General features: G+C 40.7%; 1 protein-coding gene across 1 annotated transcript in view; it reads right to left on the reverse strand.

Moving 5' to 3' along the window:
• The window catches only part of LOC146812862 (alpha-2-macroglobulin-like protein 1), a 315,131-nt gene that overhangs the window by 143,787 nt on the left and 154,758 nt on the right, over positions 1-16,586 (reverse strand). The window contains exons 12-13 of the mRNA XM_085619933.1: positions 13,387-13,617; positions 11,549-11,612 (exon numbers count right to left, since the gene is read on the reverse strand). Of these exons, the coding sequence (XP_085476059.1) occupies positions 11,549-11,612; positions 13,387-13,617 (295 nt within the window). The remainder of the gene's footprint in view (positions 1-11,548; positions 11,613-13,386; positions 13,618-16,586) is intronic.

Raw genomic sequence — 16,586 nt, forward strand, 5'->3', positions numbered from 1 at the left:
CCAGTTGTGGAGGTCTCTGCAGTTACCAGTATTAGTGACTTTATGGTCTTATTTGATGTGTTTTTTAGACTTCATCCACTGTTTTTGTGGGTGGGGACATGTAAGTCTACACTTTGTAGTACATTTTTACTCAGAAATGGAGAATAGCCTAAAGTAGTATAATTGCTACTAAGTTTAAGAGTAAATTTACACGTGTAGATTTCCTCACGTATAAAGTTACCTTTCTGAATAGACTCTACTGGCCCAAATTATCCTTGATAGTAAGGGTACTACCAGATATATTCCTAGTTTCTGGGCATTTTCATAAAGAATTTTAATCTATATTCATGGACCAGAAAGAGGTCCTGATGCTTCCATTAACAGGAGCCCACATTTTTTTTAAAGGAGCAAGTGTAATGAAAAGAAACCTTAAGCATTATGATTTTAACCAGAAACCTCTCAATCTGGAAGCTTACCCACCTTCATTAGGGGGACCTTTTTGGGCTCCTGACTTATTATTGTTGTGCCAACACTGGCCAAGATAAACTGATGCCCATGAAGTGGTTACAAGGGCTGTAGGCAACCGGTTATAGCCCCAGTGCCTATCAATTTATTCATTTATTTTTTATTTATTTAGGAGTTTGTAGAGCGCGCAGCTACTACCAAAGGGGGTGTCCCGGCGCTGTGGCAGTCGACTAAAACAAACAGGCACGAGGGGAAACCAGGTGTTGGTGAAGAGCCAGGTTTTAAGGGCACGACGGAAAGTAAATTCAGTCTCCATTAAGCGGATGGAGAGAGGAAGGGCATTCCAGAGTTTGGCGATCCTAACCGCAAAGGCTCTGCCGCCTGTCCTCGCCTTACGAAAGCAGACAGATGACGAGGATATGCAATTGGTTGGATCTCAGGGCCCGGTCATGATGGTAGTGCTTAAGTCTGTCTCTCAGGTACGCCGGGTCCAGTCCCATGGTAGCTCTGAGCGCCAAGGTAAGTGCTTGAATTCTATGCGCCGGATCACAGGTAGCCAATGAAGGTTTCTCAGGTGGGGAATGATAGAGTGGTGGAAATGTATTTTGCAAATCAATCCAGCAGCAGCGTTCTGGATTATTTGTAGTCTACTCATCAGAGAGGCGGGGTGACCCAGATAGAGACTGTTGGCGTAGTCCAAGTGTGATGTAATTAGGCCATGGACTACTGTTCTTCGACACTCCATAGGCAGGAATTGGAGAAATTTCCGCATAGTACGTAACTTCCCAAAGCATGAGGAAGAGACTTGCCTACTTTGGGATTTACAGGAGAGTTCATTGTCGAATCTGAACCCAAGGTTTCTTACCGAGTCAACAGGCTCAGGGGAGGATTCAGCTCCTGTGGCCACCAGAGCGTAGAGGGGACTTCTGGTTGAAGAAAAGTACCTCAGTTCTATCTGAGTTCAGCTTGAGACAGTTCAGTGTCATCCAAACTGAGATGTTACTCAGACACCTTCTGAAGTTGGCAAAGGCCGCTTCCGATTGATCTTTTAAGGAGAATATCAGTTGCGTGTCATCCTCGTAGGAGATCCCCCTCACCCCATAGGATTCCACAAGAGCCGCCAGTGGTGAGAGGTAGGCATTAAAAAGGAGAGGACTCAATGTGTATCCCTGGGGAACCCCACACAGCAGGGGTTTCTCAGAAGAGATGATAGGGCGGAGAAAGACTTGTTGTGACCGGTTGTCTAGAAAGGACCGGATCCAAGACAGGGCCGTGCCCTGAATACTCAGGCCTCTTAATCTTTCCAGGAGAATGGAGTGGGCAACCGTGTCGAAGGTCGCGGACAGGTCAGAGTAGCACAAGCATAGCGGCTTTGCCCTGGTCGACAGTCTCGCGGACACTCTCAGATACTTCAAGGAGTGCGGTCTCCGTGCTATAGCCCGCTCTAAAGCCGGATTGTGAGTCATGGAAATGATTCCTAGATTCTAGATGATCAAAAAGTTGCTCTTGGACTATTTGTTCAAGAATCTTCGCTGGTACTGGAAGCAGAGAGATGGGTCTGAAGTTTTTGTATACAGTGGGGTCGGCATCCAGTGTTTTTGAGGATCGGCAGAAGGTAAGCCTGTTTCCACACTGCTGGGAAAATTCCTGAGCTCAAGGTATTGTTCGAGATCTGATTTAGTAGGGAGTTAATTCAAGGTGCCAAGCATTTAAAAACTGAACTGGGCAGGGATCGCCCTGTGACCCAGATTGGCAAGTTAATAGCTTTTGCAAGGAAACATCAAGAGAAAGAGGGCGGAATTTGGTCAGCACAACATTCTTGTCGAGCGAGACAGTGGGCTCTGAGGTAGTCTGGGTGGAAGTGAAGGTGGTATAGATGGCTTAGATTTTTTCTTGGAAAAAGTCACAGACAGTCCCGTACAGAGGGAGGTAGTGGGGAGGACCATGCTGGCAATGGCAACAGGTTTAGTAAAATCTTGGACAATTTTGAATAGTGTTTTCGCTGAATTTCCAGCTAATTTAATCTTATTGGAGAAGTAGTCCATCATAGTGTTGGGCTTGAGTTTGTGAAAACTTTTAAAGGCTTTTCTATATGCCAGCTTGGCAGAGGGGTCGTAGGATTGTCTCCATAAGCGTTCCAATTTTTTACAGCGACTTTTCTATGCACGGAGTTCAGGGGAAAACCATGGGGCCGATGGTCTCTTCCTAGTGAAAGTGACTGATCTGAGGGGGCAACAATGTCTAAGGCCTTAGACATCCAGCTGTTAAAGTTAACTGCATCTTCGTCAGGGTTACCAGTCAAATGGAGAGGTGATGTAGAGAGTGCGGGTGTCATACTATTACTGGTGACATTGAGCACAATCTCCTTTTCTCCAGGACTCAATGTGGTCTGGAAGTGAGGTAATTCAACTCCAGGCTGAAAGGTATTAAGAAGTGGTCTGACCAAGTGAGAGGTAAGGGGGGCGCTACTCTCAAGTTAGGATCATTAGAAAAAATTAGGTCCAGAGCATGGCCAGTGTGCGACCAACTTGTGTTCAAATTATTACGGCTCCCGTGAGCTATCGGGCTGACGAGCCCTGGTTCTGCACCTGCGCGCCATGAGAGGTATTTGACATGTTTTAATTACATTTTGGCAGTCCACTCGGCACCCCTTTACATTGTCCTGCTCCCTGCTGACGAGAGGCAACTACCTCGAAACACGTGTCCAGGGATGGCTAAATGCAACACATACTGTTTTCTTTTTACACATCGTGGCATAGGCGTACCCGCCGTCGCCACTACATTCACCACAGTCCTTTGGGGCAACTTGCTGGTGTGACGAGCAGTGTGCGACCAACTTGTGTTCAAAAAGTTAACTGCATCTTCGTCATGGTTACCAGTCAAATGGAGAGGTGATGTAGAGAGTGCGGGTGTCATACTATTACTGGTGACATTGAGCCACAATCTCCTTTTCTCCAGGACTCGATGTGGTCTGGAAGTGAGGTAATTCAACTCCAGGCTGAAAGGTATTAAGAAGTGGTCTGACCAAGTGAGAGGTAAGGGGGGCGCAACTCTCAAGTTAGGATCATTAGAAAAAATTAGGTCCAGAGCATGGCCAGCAACATGTGTAGGATCATTGACCAGCTGTGTCAGGTTGAGTCCATCTAAAGTTTCGGCCAGGTGACTAGCTTTTGTGCAATTGTTATTGTCCATATGGATGTTAAAATCACCTAGAATCTTGAACCTTGATTGCAAGAGCGAAAGGTCAGCTGCTATATCATATAGTTTTGTCAGGTGGCACGCAGGGGAGTTCGGGGGCTATAAATTAAGATGCCGGCCATCGAGAGGCCTGCTGCGATCTTAACGCAGAAGAACATAGCTTCAAGGGGCACCTTTTTTCAATCTTTCTGTGTGAAATTTCCCAGCCTTCTCTAAGAATCACAGCCAACCCCCTCCCCCAGTTTGGTTGCCAGCCCTATTGACCCCAATCAGCCGATATCCAGCCGGGATGGCTTGAGTGAGGTCAGGGTTGGAGCTTACTCTAAGCCAGATTTCGGCGAAGAAGATTAAATCCCACGAGTGTGCCTCCAAGGAGAGCCAGATATCATCAGAGTGTTTAGGGAGGGATCTGCAGTTAATCAAGCAGGCCCTTATGGGGGGAAAGTGGGTCCGGGCCCGATTAGTGAGGGCGGGGTGCGTGGAGGGTGCATCTTTGAGATACAGGGAACCTGGCATAAGAGAGTATGAGCAGAGGCTGCAGTCTGTTTGGTGGTTTCAACCCCACACAATCTAGTTTGAGAGTGTAATCACAGTCCCTGATATTCATGATTAGTAGTTGATCCCTAGACCAACAGATTCGTCCTCCGGACAAGCCCCGGGCAGCATGGCTGGCGTTGGCCGCGGTCCGGACGGGCGCAGACAGGCTTGCCTTAGGCACCTTGGGCGTGTCTTCGGCACACCAGTGGTGGGCCCGCTACGCATGTCCACTGCACAGCAGCGCCACGGCCGTTCAAATAATCCACCTTGAGCGGGAAAGCTAGAGCACTGCCCAGAGATGCGCCTGCTTCCGGCCTCACGGTGGCTTCCTGTGTGGCAGGGTCAGGCAGCGAGAGCCTGCTCCCGATTATGAGAAGTCTGCCCCACCAACTCAAATTCAAATTGCACACAAGTAAGTAGGTCGCAATAAAGTAAAATGGATAACTCAATGAAGGCAGATTTTTACCCCAGATTTCACCTTGTAAGTCAGCCTTCATCTATCAGCAATTCCCATCCTGGGAAACTCTTGGGCTCTCCAGTTGCACAGTCTCATTTGAATGTACCAATAGGACAAGAAGGTGAATTTTATGTCAAGACCATAGATTATAAGGGGCAAATTTACAAACCCCTTGCGCCACTTTTGCGTCACTTTTCCCATGTTAAAAATGACACAAAAAATGACGCAAAGGCCTTGTAAATAAGCCCCTAAGTATTTGGCCATGTCTCTTGAATTGTGCCTCCAAATACAGCAAGCGACCACCTTAGCAGCAGAACAAAAAAACCTTTAGCACACTACACTTCTTTTAATACACCCTCTTTTTTTGCTGCTTCAAAAAGAGAGGTAATTGTTCTCTTACTTTCAGGGTACTACGGGATTTAGGAGCATTTTGGTGTAGATGGATTTAACATGAATGCGTGGGGAAATGTGCTTTTGTAAGTAAAAAACGTTCCATGTGGAAGATCCATACGCTTGTCTTTGAAGAAAGATAGTTTCTTAAGGGCATATCAAGGGCCGGCGTTAAAATTATCGCTGCTTTTGCGTCTGTTTTTGGACGAAAAGCGGCGATAATTTTATCGCCCTATCAGCATGGACACGCTAACGCGTGAATCCATGCTTCAGCGCCCTTTTTCTTTTCTTTTCGCCTCGCATCGCTAATGAGATGCGAGGTAGTCATTCCTGTGAGAAATACAGTGATAATAATCGCTAACTAAGGATCTCCCTATCACCAAGGGAAGCGCTAACTGGCCTAGCGACATTTATTGTAGCGCTAACCGGCTATATCGCCGGTTCCTTACGCCTGATAATTTTTCGACTTAGGCATGTTTAACATGGGATGTGGATCGTCATGCTGAGTGCATATCTCCCTATCACCAATGTTTTTGCTTCCTCCATTTTTTTATCGCAGGTAATCCTGCGATACTGCCCCTTATCGCCGCTATTGCCAGGATTTCTATCGCCTCCGCGATGCGCGTTGCTGATAGTGCGCTCACCGGGGGATAGAATCCGGCGATAGGTGGCGTTATTTTTCTGCACACTAAACACGGCCAGCGATAATAATCGCTGGCCGTTGATGATATGCCCCTTAGTTGTTCCAGATGGCTTGTAAGTGAGAAGCTGCGTTGTCTTAACAGGTTAGGTGAGATATAGCTAATTTATTTTTTATTAGCATTAGATGCTGCAGGACACAAAGATGTGACAGAAGCACAGAGGGTTTCAGTGACAGCTCATGCTTGGCCGGTAGTTCCATTTTTAGTCGTATTAGGACATGTGAAGATTCCCTCAAACTGATTATTTGTTGAACAGAAGCAAAGGCAGTGTACCACTAATAGAGGTCACATGGTCCCATGAGATGGATATAAGTGGTCCTCTTGGATTGGGCAAATGTTCATATTAAAGATGTTTCAGAGAGCCAAGGCAGCCATTTTGAGTTGGTTGAAGGAAGGGATTTTGACAACAAAGTCAGATTCCTCTTTCATTTGAGGGTCCTTCAGGGTTTATCATACATACATTACTAAAGAGTACTATGTGTGGAAAAATCTGAAAAGAAATTCTGCCTTTAAGTGTTTAAGGCTTAGAGAGAAGATATTATTTGATTATAGTGTTTTGGACTGGGTTAGGTAAATCAAGAGGGTGGATTTATGTCAAGTTAATTTAGTGACCTTTTATCCACCACCCATATTTGGAACAAATGCAGTCTACTAGAGGCACATGAGTATATGGTGGATTCAAAGCAGCAACATGGCAACATGTTTTTATCCTCCGAGACGAAGAGGAAGTCAAAGTAGAGGCAGCCACAGTACAGGACAGAATTGAGGATCTGCTACAGAAAATAAAGTAACCCTTTTTCAATGGTATCCATTTTTCAGATGATTTTGAAAGTGTTTGCTCCCCAGTGTTACTGGGATAACATAGACAAATGATGAGACTAGGATACGCCTGTGGGCAGAACCAAGATGTGATTGACAATTCTGCAAACCAACCATCTAGGGCTATGGAGAAAAAGAAGTCAGTGGCTGAAGATGCCTGCCCCAAAGCCCCCCTTAAAGGAAGTATAAAATAACATGACTGGCAAAAGCATCACACATGTTGCGCATAGAAAGTTACTTGGGTGTATGGAAATCAGTGTGGTGAACTACTCCTCACTTTCAGTAGCAGAGTGGATCCCTACAAAGCACCCCTATTACTTAAACGTAAAATATATTGAACCCTCAAGTAATTTATGTAGGAGTTTGTCAACTATTTACTAGAAATTTCATTAACAAACAATTTGCTTTTTTCTCAAGTAAAATAATGAAATCTATTGAACAAATACGGTGTTTAGCCAAAATATCGAGTTTTAAATTTCGACCTACCATAATATCGTGTTTTTAATATCGTAGGTACAGAATATCGAAGTCAAGAATATCGACGGACAGAATATCGATCCCAAGGTAAGTAATATCGAAGTTAATAATATCGAAGTAATTAATATCGATGTAAGTAATATCGTAAGCAAAAATTTCGATGTCAATAATATCGATATTTATTTAGTGTAATGTAATTTAATATGTATTTTATTTGTATGTTAAAGATTATTGTAATGTATTTTAATACATTTAAAAATAAATGTTTAGAGATTAATAATTATTTTAAATTTAATTTAGCGTTTTAGTATCAGAGCGGGTTGTGGGTTTATAGGGGAATAGGGTGGGAAGTAATTTAATTATAATTAATTAATTAATATGTATTGTTTAATTGGTATTTATGATTAATTAATTGGTAATTAATTAATAATTGGTAATTAATTGATTAATTAATTGTTAATTAATTATCAATTGTAAAATTATTTTATTAATTGATTAATTATATACATTATAATTACTTTATTATTAATATGTATTTATTGTTATTGTTAATTAATTAATTGTTAATTAGTAATTAATTGGTGATTTAATTTTATTAAGTGATTAATTGATAATTAAATTAATTATGTGAATTTTTATGTGTAGTGGGTTGTGGGTTTATAGGGGAATAGGGTGGGAAGTAATTTAATTATAATTAATGAATTATTATGTATTGTTTAATTGGTATTTATGATTAATTAATTGGTAATTAATTAATAATTGGTAATTAATTTTATTAATAGAATAATTAATTGTTAATTAATTATTAATTGTAAAATTATTTTATTATTTGGTTAATTATATACATTATAATTAGTTTATTATTAATATGTATTTATTGTTATAGTTAATTAATTAATTGTTAATTAGTAATTAATTGGTGATTTAATTTTATTAAGTGATTAATTGATAATTAAATTAATTATGTGAATTTTTATGTGTAGTGGGTTGTGGGTTTGTAGGGGAATAGGGTGGGATGTAATTAAAATAAAATAAATAATGATATATTTTATTTATTTGTAATTATTATTAATTAATTGTTATTAGTTAAATATAGTAAATATAAATAATTTATTATTGTATTTTATTTGTTGTTATTGCTAATTAATGTATTGTTAATTAATAATTAATAGGTGAATATTTGTAATTTCGTAGTTAATATGTATTAATTAGTCAATTAATAACTATATTAATTATAAAGAATGTATTAATTGTAAATAAGAGATAAATTGATATTTAAATCTATTGTGTATTTTGTATGTGTAGTGTGTTGTGTGTTAAAGGGGGAATAGTGTGGGATGTAATTTAAATTTATTTATTTAAATATTTATTTTACATAATTGGTATTTAATAATAATTTTTTTTTTAAAAACATTGTTAACATGCAATTTTTTTATAAGAAATTATTGAATTGGTTATAATGTTCATAGAATCACTATGCTATCTAGTGCTTTCCCAACTGTTTTACTATCTGGAGTGGGAATAGTAATTTTTACCCCTACGCTATCCAGCGCTTTCCCTACTGTTGCACTCTCTGGAGTTGGAATAGTAATTTTTACCCCTACGCTATCCAGCGCTTTCCCTACTGTTGCACTCTTTGGAGTTGGAATAGTAATTTTTACCCCTACGCTATCCAACCTTTTCTCTACTGTTGCACTGTCTGGAGTGGGAATAGTAATTTTTACCCTTACGCTATCCAACACTTTCCCTACTATTGCACTCTCTGGAGTGGGAATAGTAAATTTTACCCTTACGCTATCCAACACTTTCCCTACTATTGCACTCTCTGGAGTTGGAATAGTTATTTTTACCCCTACGCTATCCAACGTTTTCCCTACTGTTGCACTCTTTGGAGTTGTAATAGTTATTTGTACCCCTACGCTATCCAACGTTTTCCCTACTGTTGCACTGTCTGGAGTGGGAATAGTAATTTTTACCCTTACGCTATCCAACACTTTCCCTACTATTGCACTCTCTGGAGTGGGAATAGTAATTTTTACCATTACGCTATCCAACACTTTCCCTACTATTGCACTCTCTGGAGTTGGAATAGTAATTTTTACCCCTACGCTATCCAACGCTTTCCCTACTGTTGCACTCTTTGGAGTTGGAATAGTAATTTTTACCCCTACGCTATCCAATGTTTTCCCTACTGTTGCACTCTCGGGAGTTGGAATAGTTATTTTTACCCCTACGCTATCCAACATTTTCCTTACTGTTGTTTTTGTTGAAGTTGGACTAGTAGTTTTATTGTGTCTGATATTTAATATGTTTTGTAATATTTTAGCTATTGTAATATATAATTAATAATAAAAATTATTCAAATTAAAAATATTGATTATTATTTGCTATATGTAATTATTTAATATTCATTAATGTTATTGTTTTATGTGTATAGATGTATTGGTAATTTAAATAAATATTTAATAATTTATATGTTACAGAAATTATTATTAAAAGTAATTATTAAGTAAGTGTATATATTATATATTATATATATGTTTAATTAAAGTTTTATTTAATTATATATATTTATTATAAATTTTACATATTATAAATTATATTTAATTATGTTTCTTTGATTTATAAGTATTATTTGGTTTATTTTACATATATTTTTAAAGTAAAAAAAAACCGATATTTTTGAATTACGATATTTTTGACATCGATATTAAATTATCGATATTTTTGTACTTACCATGTTGTAGATAGGATGTCGATATTCTTGACCACAATATTTTTGTTGCGATATTTTTGTAGGTCGAATTTTTGTCTTTCGAAATTATGTCATACAACCAACAAATACAAGTTTTCCAGGTGGAAAAATCAGACCTAGTGTCATGTACAATAATAAAAAATGTTTTCATAACTTTCAGACAAAGGTGTAATTGTTTCATTTTCCAGAAAGGGAATCTAAGTAAAAACTCTGATGAAGGTTTATCCTGACTGTCAACAATCTTATGTAAAGTAGCAGTACCAACTTATGATTTTGCAAGTTTGAGTTACATTGTTGGGGCACAAGTCTGTGCATTACAAGTGTGTAACTTACTCAACTGTTAAACACTTCTATTTATTTCATTACAAATCAAACATACAGGCATCCCCAGAGATACATCAGCAGAGTAGTCAAGAAAATATTATTTAAATTTGGTGAACAGCTGCTCTGGTGTAACTTAGCCAGTATTCACAAATGTGTGTAAGTTCTCATTCACATGTTTCAGCACACGTGTTATACATCAAATCCCCATATGTGAATGACGACCTATTATTTATCTGTAAATATAGGGAACCCTCCAGTAAATGATATATGGATTTTCAATTATTAGCAATATAATTCACTTGCTTTTCTCCAGTAAAATAATGGAAACGATTGCATAACATTTTTTTTTCAGTTTTGAAAAAAGTTAGCCTTGGTGTTATTTTCAATTATTTAAAAACGTTTTTATAATTCTCAGACAAAGGAAAGACTCTCTTTTCCAAGAAGGAACAAAGGTGAATCTATACAGAGTACATGGAATAACTTCCTATTTTGTAAGTTTAAGTTAAACTGTTAAAAGGGGCATATATCTGTGAAATACAAGTGCATATCTAACTCGTGTGAGCAATTTAAAAAAAGCCCCTAATTTTTTTTACACAAATCAAGCATATGGGCCTTTCCAGGGGTACATCAGGGGAGAAGTCAGGAAAGTCTTGTTCAAAATGTGGTGACTACCCGCTCTGGTGCAACTTAGCTAATATTCACAAATGTTAGTGAGTACTCTTTCCACAAGTTTCGCCACACGTGTTTCACCTCAAAGGACCATGAGAGGATGTTGAAAAAAGTGTGCAAAAGGCCATAATCTATTCCCCTTTTCACTATGAGGCAGGGGTGGAGCAGAATGTAGGAAGAAAGAAATCATTTGGGAAATATTTTTCAAATGGGAGAAAAGAGTATTTTAAAGTTAAATTCAAAATCGGTTAACTAGCCTAATCCCAAACAGGTATACTCCCTTACATGATGGAAGCGATCTGTTCATCAATGTACAGCGACACCACACCAGAATGTAACAGTCAGCCCAGACTCTAGAGACCATTCAGTCCTTGGTCTCAAGGCTGAGACCAACTGTGCCATCAAACAGGACACAATGTAATCATGAATTTTGAACACCGCTGAACTGGTTCGTGTTTCACCGGCCATAACTAACCCTGTGACACGCTATCGGGACACCCACTACCTGTTTGTATGTTCACAAAAGGACCATCATAAAAGGCGTGCAGCAGAGGTCGCTCTTTTAATAGTTCACCTACCACTGCTATATATATAAAAGGAGCTTTTCGTGAAATATTGAAAGTAAGGCAGGAAATGTCTGTTGCTACTAGGTTGTGCCTCATCCAGATTAGTTACGCGGGCCTCACAAAAGCAATTTACAGGCCTGGTTCTCAAAGAGGGGTACCTTTGGGTACCTTGTGGTGGTAGTCGTATATGTGGCCAGGACAAGATCCTCACCTGAGTCCGCACTGATATTTAGAACTGTCTGTCCATGCAAGACAATGTTTCCTTTTGCCATGACCTGTAGAGAAGAACATAGGCTTGTGTTTAGAGTCTGTCCAGCCAAAACCTGCTTTGTCTTACCAATTGTCACACACTTATTCACGAAATTTGCATATGTGCTAGAGCAAGTTCTGCAGCTCCCTGTGCTGTTGGACTTGTGTTACTGAAAGCTTCGCAGTAATCTGCCTCTCGCTCTTTGGATCTGTATAACCTGTGTTACTGCAAGCTCTGTAACTACAACCTCAGCAGCAACCCACTTCTCACTCCTTGCGCTTTTATGACTTGTCTTACTACAAGCTTTGCGGTAATCTACCCCTCACTCCTTATGCTTTTAGGACTTATGTTACTACAAGCTCAGCAGTAACATACCTCTCACTCCTTGTGCTTGTATGACTTGTTTTACTACAAGCTCAGCAGTAATCCACCCCTCCCTCCTTGTGTCTGTATAACTTGTGTTACTTCAAGCTCTGCGGTAATCCACCGCTAACTCCTTATGCTTTTAGGACTTATGTTACTACAAGCTGAGCAGTAACCTGCCTCTCACTCCGTGTGCTTTTATGACTTGTGTTACTACAAGCTCTGTGGTAATCCCCCTCACTCCTTGTACCTTTAAGACTTGTGTTACTACAAGTTCTGTAGTAATCCCCCCCTAACTCCTTATGCTTTTTGGACTCGTGTTACTACAACCTCTGCAGTAACCTGCCTCCTACTGCCTGTGCGACTTGTGTTGCTACAAGCTCTGCAGTAATTCACCCTTCGCTCCCTGTGCCTGTATGACTTAAAGCTTAGCAGAGAGCTCCCTCTGCCCTTGTCATGTATGACAAGCGCTAGAACAAGGGCAGCAAAGAGCCTTTTTCTTGTGCCTCTATAGTGTTACTGCATACTTCACAGTGCCCTTTTTGCATCTTGTGTCTGTATGCCTTGTGTTACTCAGAGCTCTCTTGAACTCCCTTCTCACTTCATGTGCTGTTGTGACATGACTTGTGAGTTCTGCAGAAAGCCCCTCTCACTCCTTGCAGATGTATGACTTGAGTTACTGCAAGCTCTGCAGGGACAGTCCATTCACCTGCTGAGCCGGTGGGACTTGTATTATTATAAGTTGCACATACTCACACTCCTTGGCCCCAGCATGACTTCTGCTGCCACAGGTCTGCACAGGGGTCCTTTGCCTTGTGTCTGTGTGACTTCATGACTGCCAGGTCTTAGGACAGACCCCTTACAATCTTTGTGCCTGTTTGACTTGTGTTACATCAAGCTCCATTGCCATCCCCATCTGACCCCATTTGCCATGACTTGTTTAACTATAAGCTTGCAGAGATCCCCTCTCCCTTATCATCCTATGTGGCGGGCTCTGCAACAAGATCTACAGAGAACCCTCCTTATACCATGTGTCTTTCAGACTAGTGTTACTGCAAATCCTGCAAGGAATCCCCTATTAGTCTTGGCTTATGTATGATTTGTTACTGTACAGTATGGAAGGAGTTGTATCAGTAGCGTAGCAAGAATGTCATGGGCCCTAATGCACACAAGGAACATGGCCCCTTTGACAGCTTGTGGGGTAGTAAAATACAGCAAATATCATGTTCAATGGGACATGGTGCCACTGTACCTGCTGCACCAATGGTAGCTATCCTCCTGAGTTGTATCTGTATTTCCCCCAAGCCTATCTGGCTTGTGTTACTTTGAGCTCTGCAGGCCTGTATGACTTTCTGTTTATATAAATGGCAATGTGTAATATTGGGGTTCATTAATTGGTCTTGTTCCTAAGGAGAGACACAGTGAGCATTCCTTACATAGTGGTAGAGACTTAGGCTGCCGGAATCTCCAAGGATGTCTCTCGCGTGAATGCTGTACTCCACCTCCATGAGATACTCTTGGTCACACAACAGTGGCACTTGAGGAGGCTGAATCTTCACAAAACTTGTCCCCAGTGAGTATAACTTATAGAGGGCCTTGATGCCATCTGAGTAGACAGGGTTCCGCTGCCCATATTGATGAGATGGTCTCTCCTTCCTGAACTGTGCCTGGAAAAAAGAGACAAAACTCACATTAATAGATGACCATATGAAAAGAAAAAAATTAATCTGGAAGCAGTGCTCTGCACACTGAACACTGGCACAAAGACCCTCTGTTTTCTAAGCCATCATCAGTCACATAGAAGTGAGTAGAGAAAGAAGGCTGATAGCTGCATTAGCTACAGTATCTTAACGTGCGCACTAGAGGGCGTAGTATAACCACACAGCCAGCCAATGGAGACGAGGTGCAATCCTTCTCTGAATGCTGTTCGATGCCTGGCTCAAACCATGGGTAGGTGGCGAAGTATATTATGGCAGGAGAAAATTTGGTAGTATTTTGTGGCTGGACTCCCACTTCCCGCCACCTGAGAGAGAACATGCCTAGGAAAACTATGGCCTCATTTATGGGAAGTGAAAGGGCAGAAATGTGCCGTATTCAGTGCATGCCTGTCCTTTCTCCCTGCGCTGGTGCTGTTTCAGCAGTCTAGTTCCAACTAGACACCCATGCACCATGGGTGCCGCTGTTGCATGCAGGATTGTTTTTGTGCAGTTAGGGGCAGCTTCCTGCACAAAAACAATCCTAATAGGCGTTTTCCTCTTTTTAGTGTGCTACAGAATGCAGCACACATGAAAAGAGGAAGAAACAAGGAGAAATAAACACATTTCTCCTTGTTACACCTCTCCTCTGGGGGCGAAAGGATTAGACACTTCCCCAGGTTTGCATAAATTTGTAAATCTGGGGTAGCGTCAAACTCCATGGGTGTTGAATGGAAAAACCCACTGCAGCGCCTATGGAACGCCTCCCAGACACAGAGTAAGGCAACACAACGATTTGCCCTGTGTAGCATTATTCATGATTTATGAGACCACTCAAAGTCACGCAGGGTGGCTTTGCTCGGCTTCATAAATTGGATTGAGAGCCTTGTGTCACACATGTACCACTTTATCTGGTGCAAAAGTGGTGCAGGTCTCTCATAAATAAGCCCCCTAAACTTTTGAGATCCTCTTAAGCTTTAGTTCATGTTCAGAACCATTAGAAGAAAGGGTGAACCCTTCTATCCACTCGAAGACACTCTTTGATCAACTTTCTTACTTAAGAATTAACTGCTCGAGAATCTCAGTAAATTACTTATTGTATATTAACAGTTCTTTGCCCGACACACATTTCTGATTCATGAACTGAGAAATATTCCTGCCCCCGCAATGAAAATGCTATAGTGAACGTAGGGCCAGATGTACGTAGAATCCCATGTGCAATTTCCTAATTGTGAATTTTAGTGATTCACTATTAGGAAATCGCAAATGGTGATGTTCAAATGTGTGTCACACACATTTAGCGATTCCTAATGAGGTCACAATAGAAGTACCTCATTGATATTCATGAGGTAGGTCGCAATTTGTGCTCCATTGGGAATCGCTAACAACACAGGAAGAGTGGTCTGCTGGGGTCTGCAACCACCATGTCTGTGATTGCTTTAGATAGAATAAAGCAATTTTTTATTTTTAAATTCAGCCCATTTTCCTTAAAGGAAAATTATCTGCATTTCAAAAATAAAAATGAAAAGTTTTCCGTGGGACCACTGGCTACTCTGAATTTGTATTTATACTACGATTCGCAGAGGTGAATTCGGTCCCTTGGGGACTCCTTCCCTTTGCAAAGGGTTAACACCAACTTCAAGTTGGTGGTAAAATGTGAATGTTTTGCAACCGCATTTTGGTCACAAAGCTTTCTTACATGCTGCTGTGATTCGATATTAGGAAGGGATGCCCTAAACACGCCCCTTCCTAACACCGAATGGCAAACCCTATTTGCGATTCGTTAATAGGTTACTGAATTGCAAATAGGGTTTGGTACATCAGAAAATGCTTTTTTTCTGGTCTCAAAAGGCGTTTGTGAGCAGAAAAAAGCTTTGTACATTTGGCCCTTGGACTGAAGTCAGTTGTCATGTGTACCCTATATGTGGCCTAGATGTTTATTGCAGAAGTTGCAACATTAAAAAAGCAAACATGAGAGGTTTTGTACAGCACATAAGTTGACCTCACCAATTTGAAGGTGCTCTCATATGTAATAATGAACAAAAAAAGTGTCTCAGTGAAATAACGTATTCGCCTAGGATCACACAATTAGGAGTGAAGCGGGCATTGATGCCAGATTTTCCAATTTCACGCTGTGTAATTTAGCCATTAGGTAGTTAGTTATCCTTTTCTCACATCAAAGATTAATGTTTTGTCTTTAATTCTTGGAGCATGAAATTAAACATTGGTTAAGGGCAGAATCCAAATTTTATTTTTGGCAGTTTTACATAGCACAAACCTTGGCTGAGAACGAGAGCATTTCACAGCAGACACAGATTACATTGAACGTTGTTTTTCAGCACAGGGAGATTTGGCAGAGTTGACAGAGTGCCGAGTCGAGGGAAGAATTTGAACCTGGTTCCTCATGACGCATGGTTGGCAGCCATGGCCACTTCTTCACTGTGCCTCCCGTGAAGGCTCGGCTTGTTTTGACCTCGAGCTAAGCCAGAGGCAGTCATCAGGCTTGAGATTTCAGTGGATTGCCCGCGTCTAGTCTGATTTACACTCCTGGTCCACACTGAGCGTGAGCAGGCTGAGTTTGCACTTCTGTGTGCACTCCACTTGAAAAGTTAGAGACAGAATACAATAACATAAGAGATGGCCAAGCAGCGGGCAACCTCAAAATACACAAAGCTCTTGCCTTCTTCACGTGGTACACACACAGAATATTCTCTGCAATGTGCCATTTGTGTCATAGTCTTGCACAATGTATATATTTTACTTGCATATGCTGAGAATACAGGTATATGCACATATACCTTCTTCTCTACTGGGGTTGGCTTCTCTGAGTCCTGCCTCAGTGGCTGTTTGCTGATCTGAGAACTCAGGGATGAGGGACTTGTGGTCCAACTCTCCGGATAAATCTATGGGGTCCACAAAATGTTTCAGTGGTAACACCAAGA

Source organism: Triturus cristatus, chromosome 7, assembly GCF_964204655.1.
Source record: "Triturus cristatus chromosome 7, aTriCri1.1, whole genome shotgun sequence".
Taxonomy (NCBI): Eukaryota; Metazoa; Chordata; class Amphibia; order Caudata; family Salamandridae; genus Triturus; species Triturus cristatus.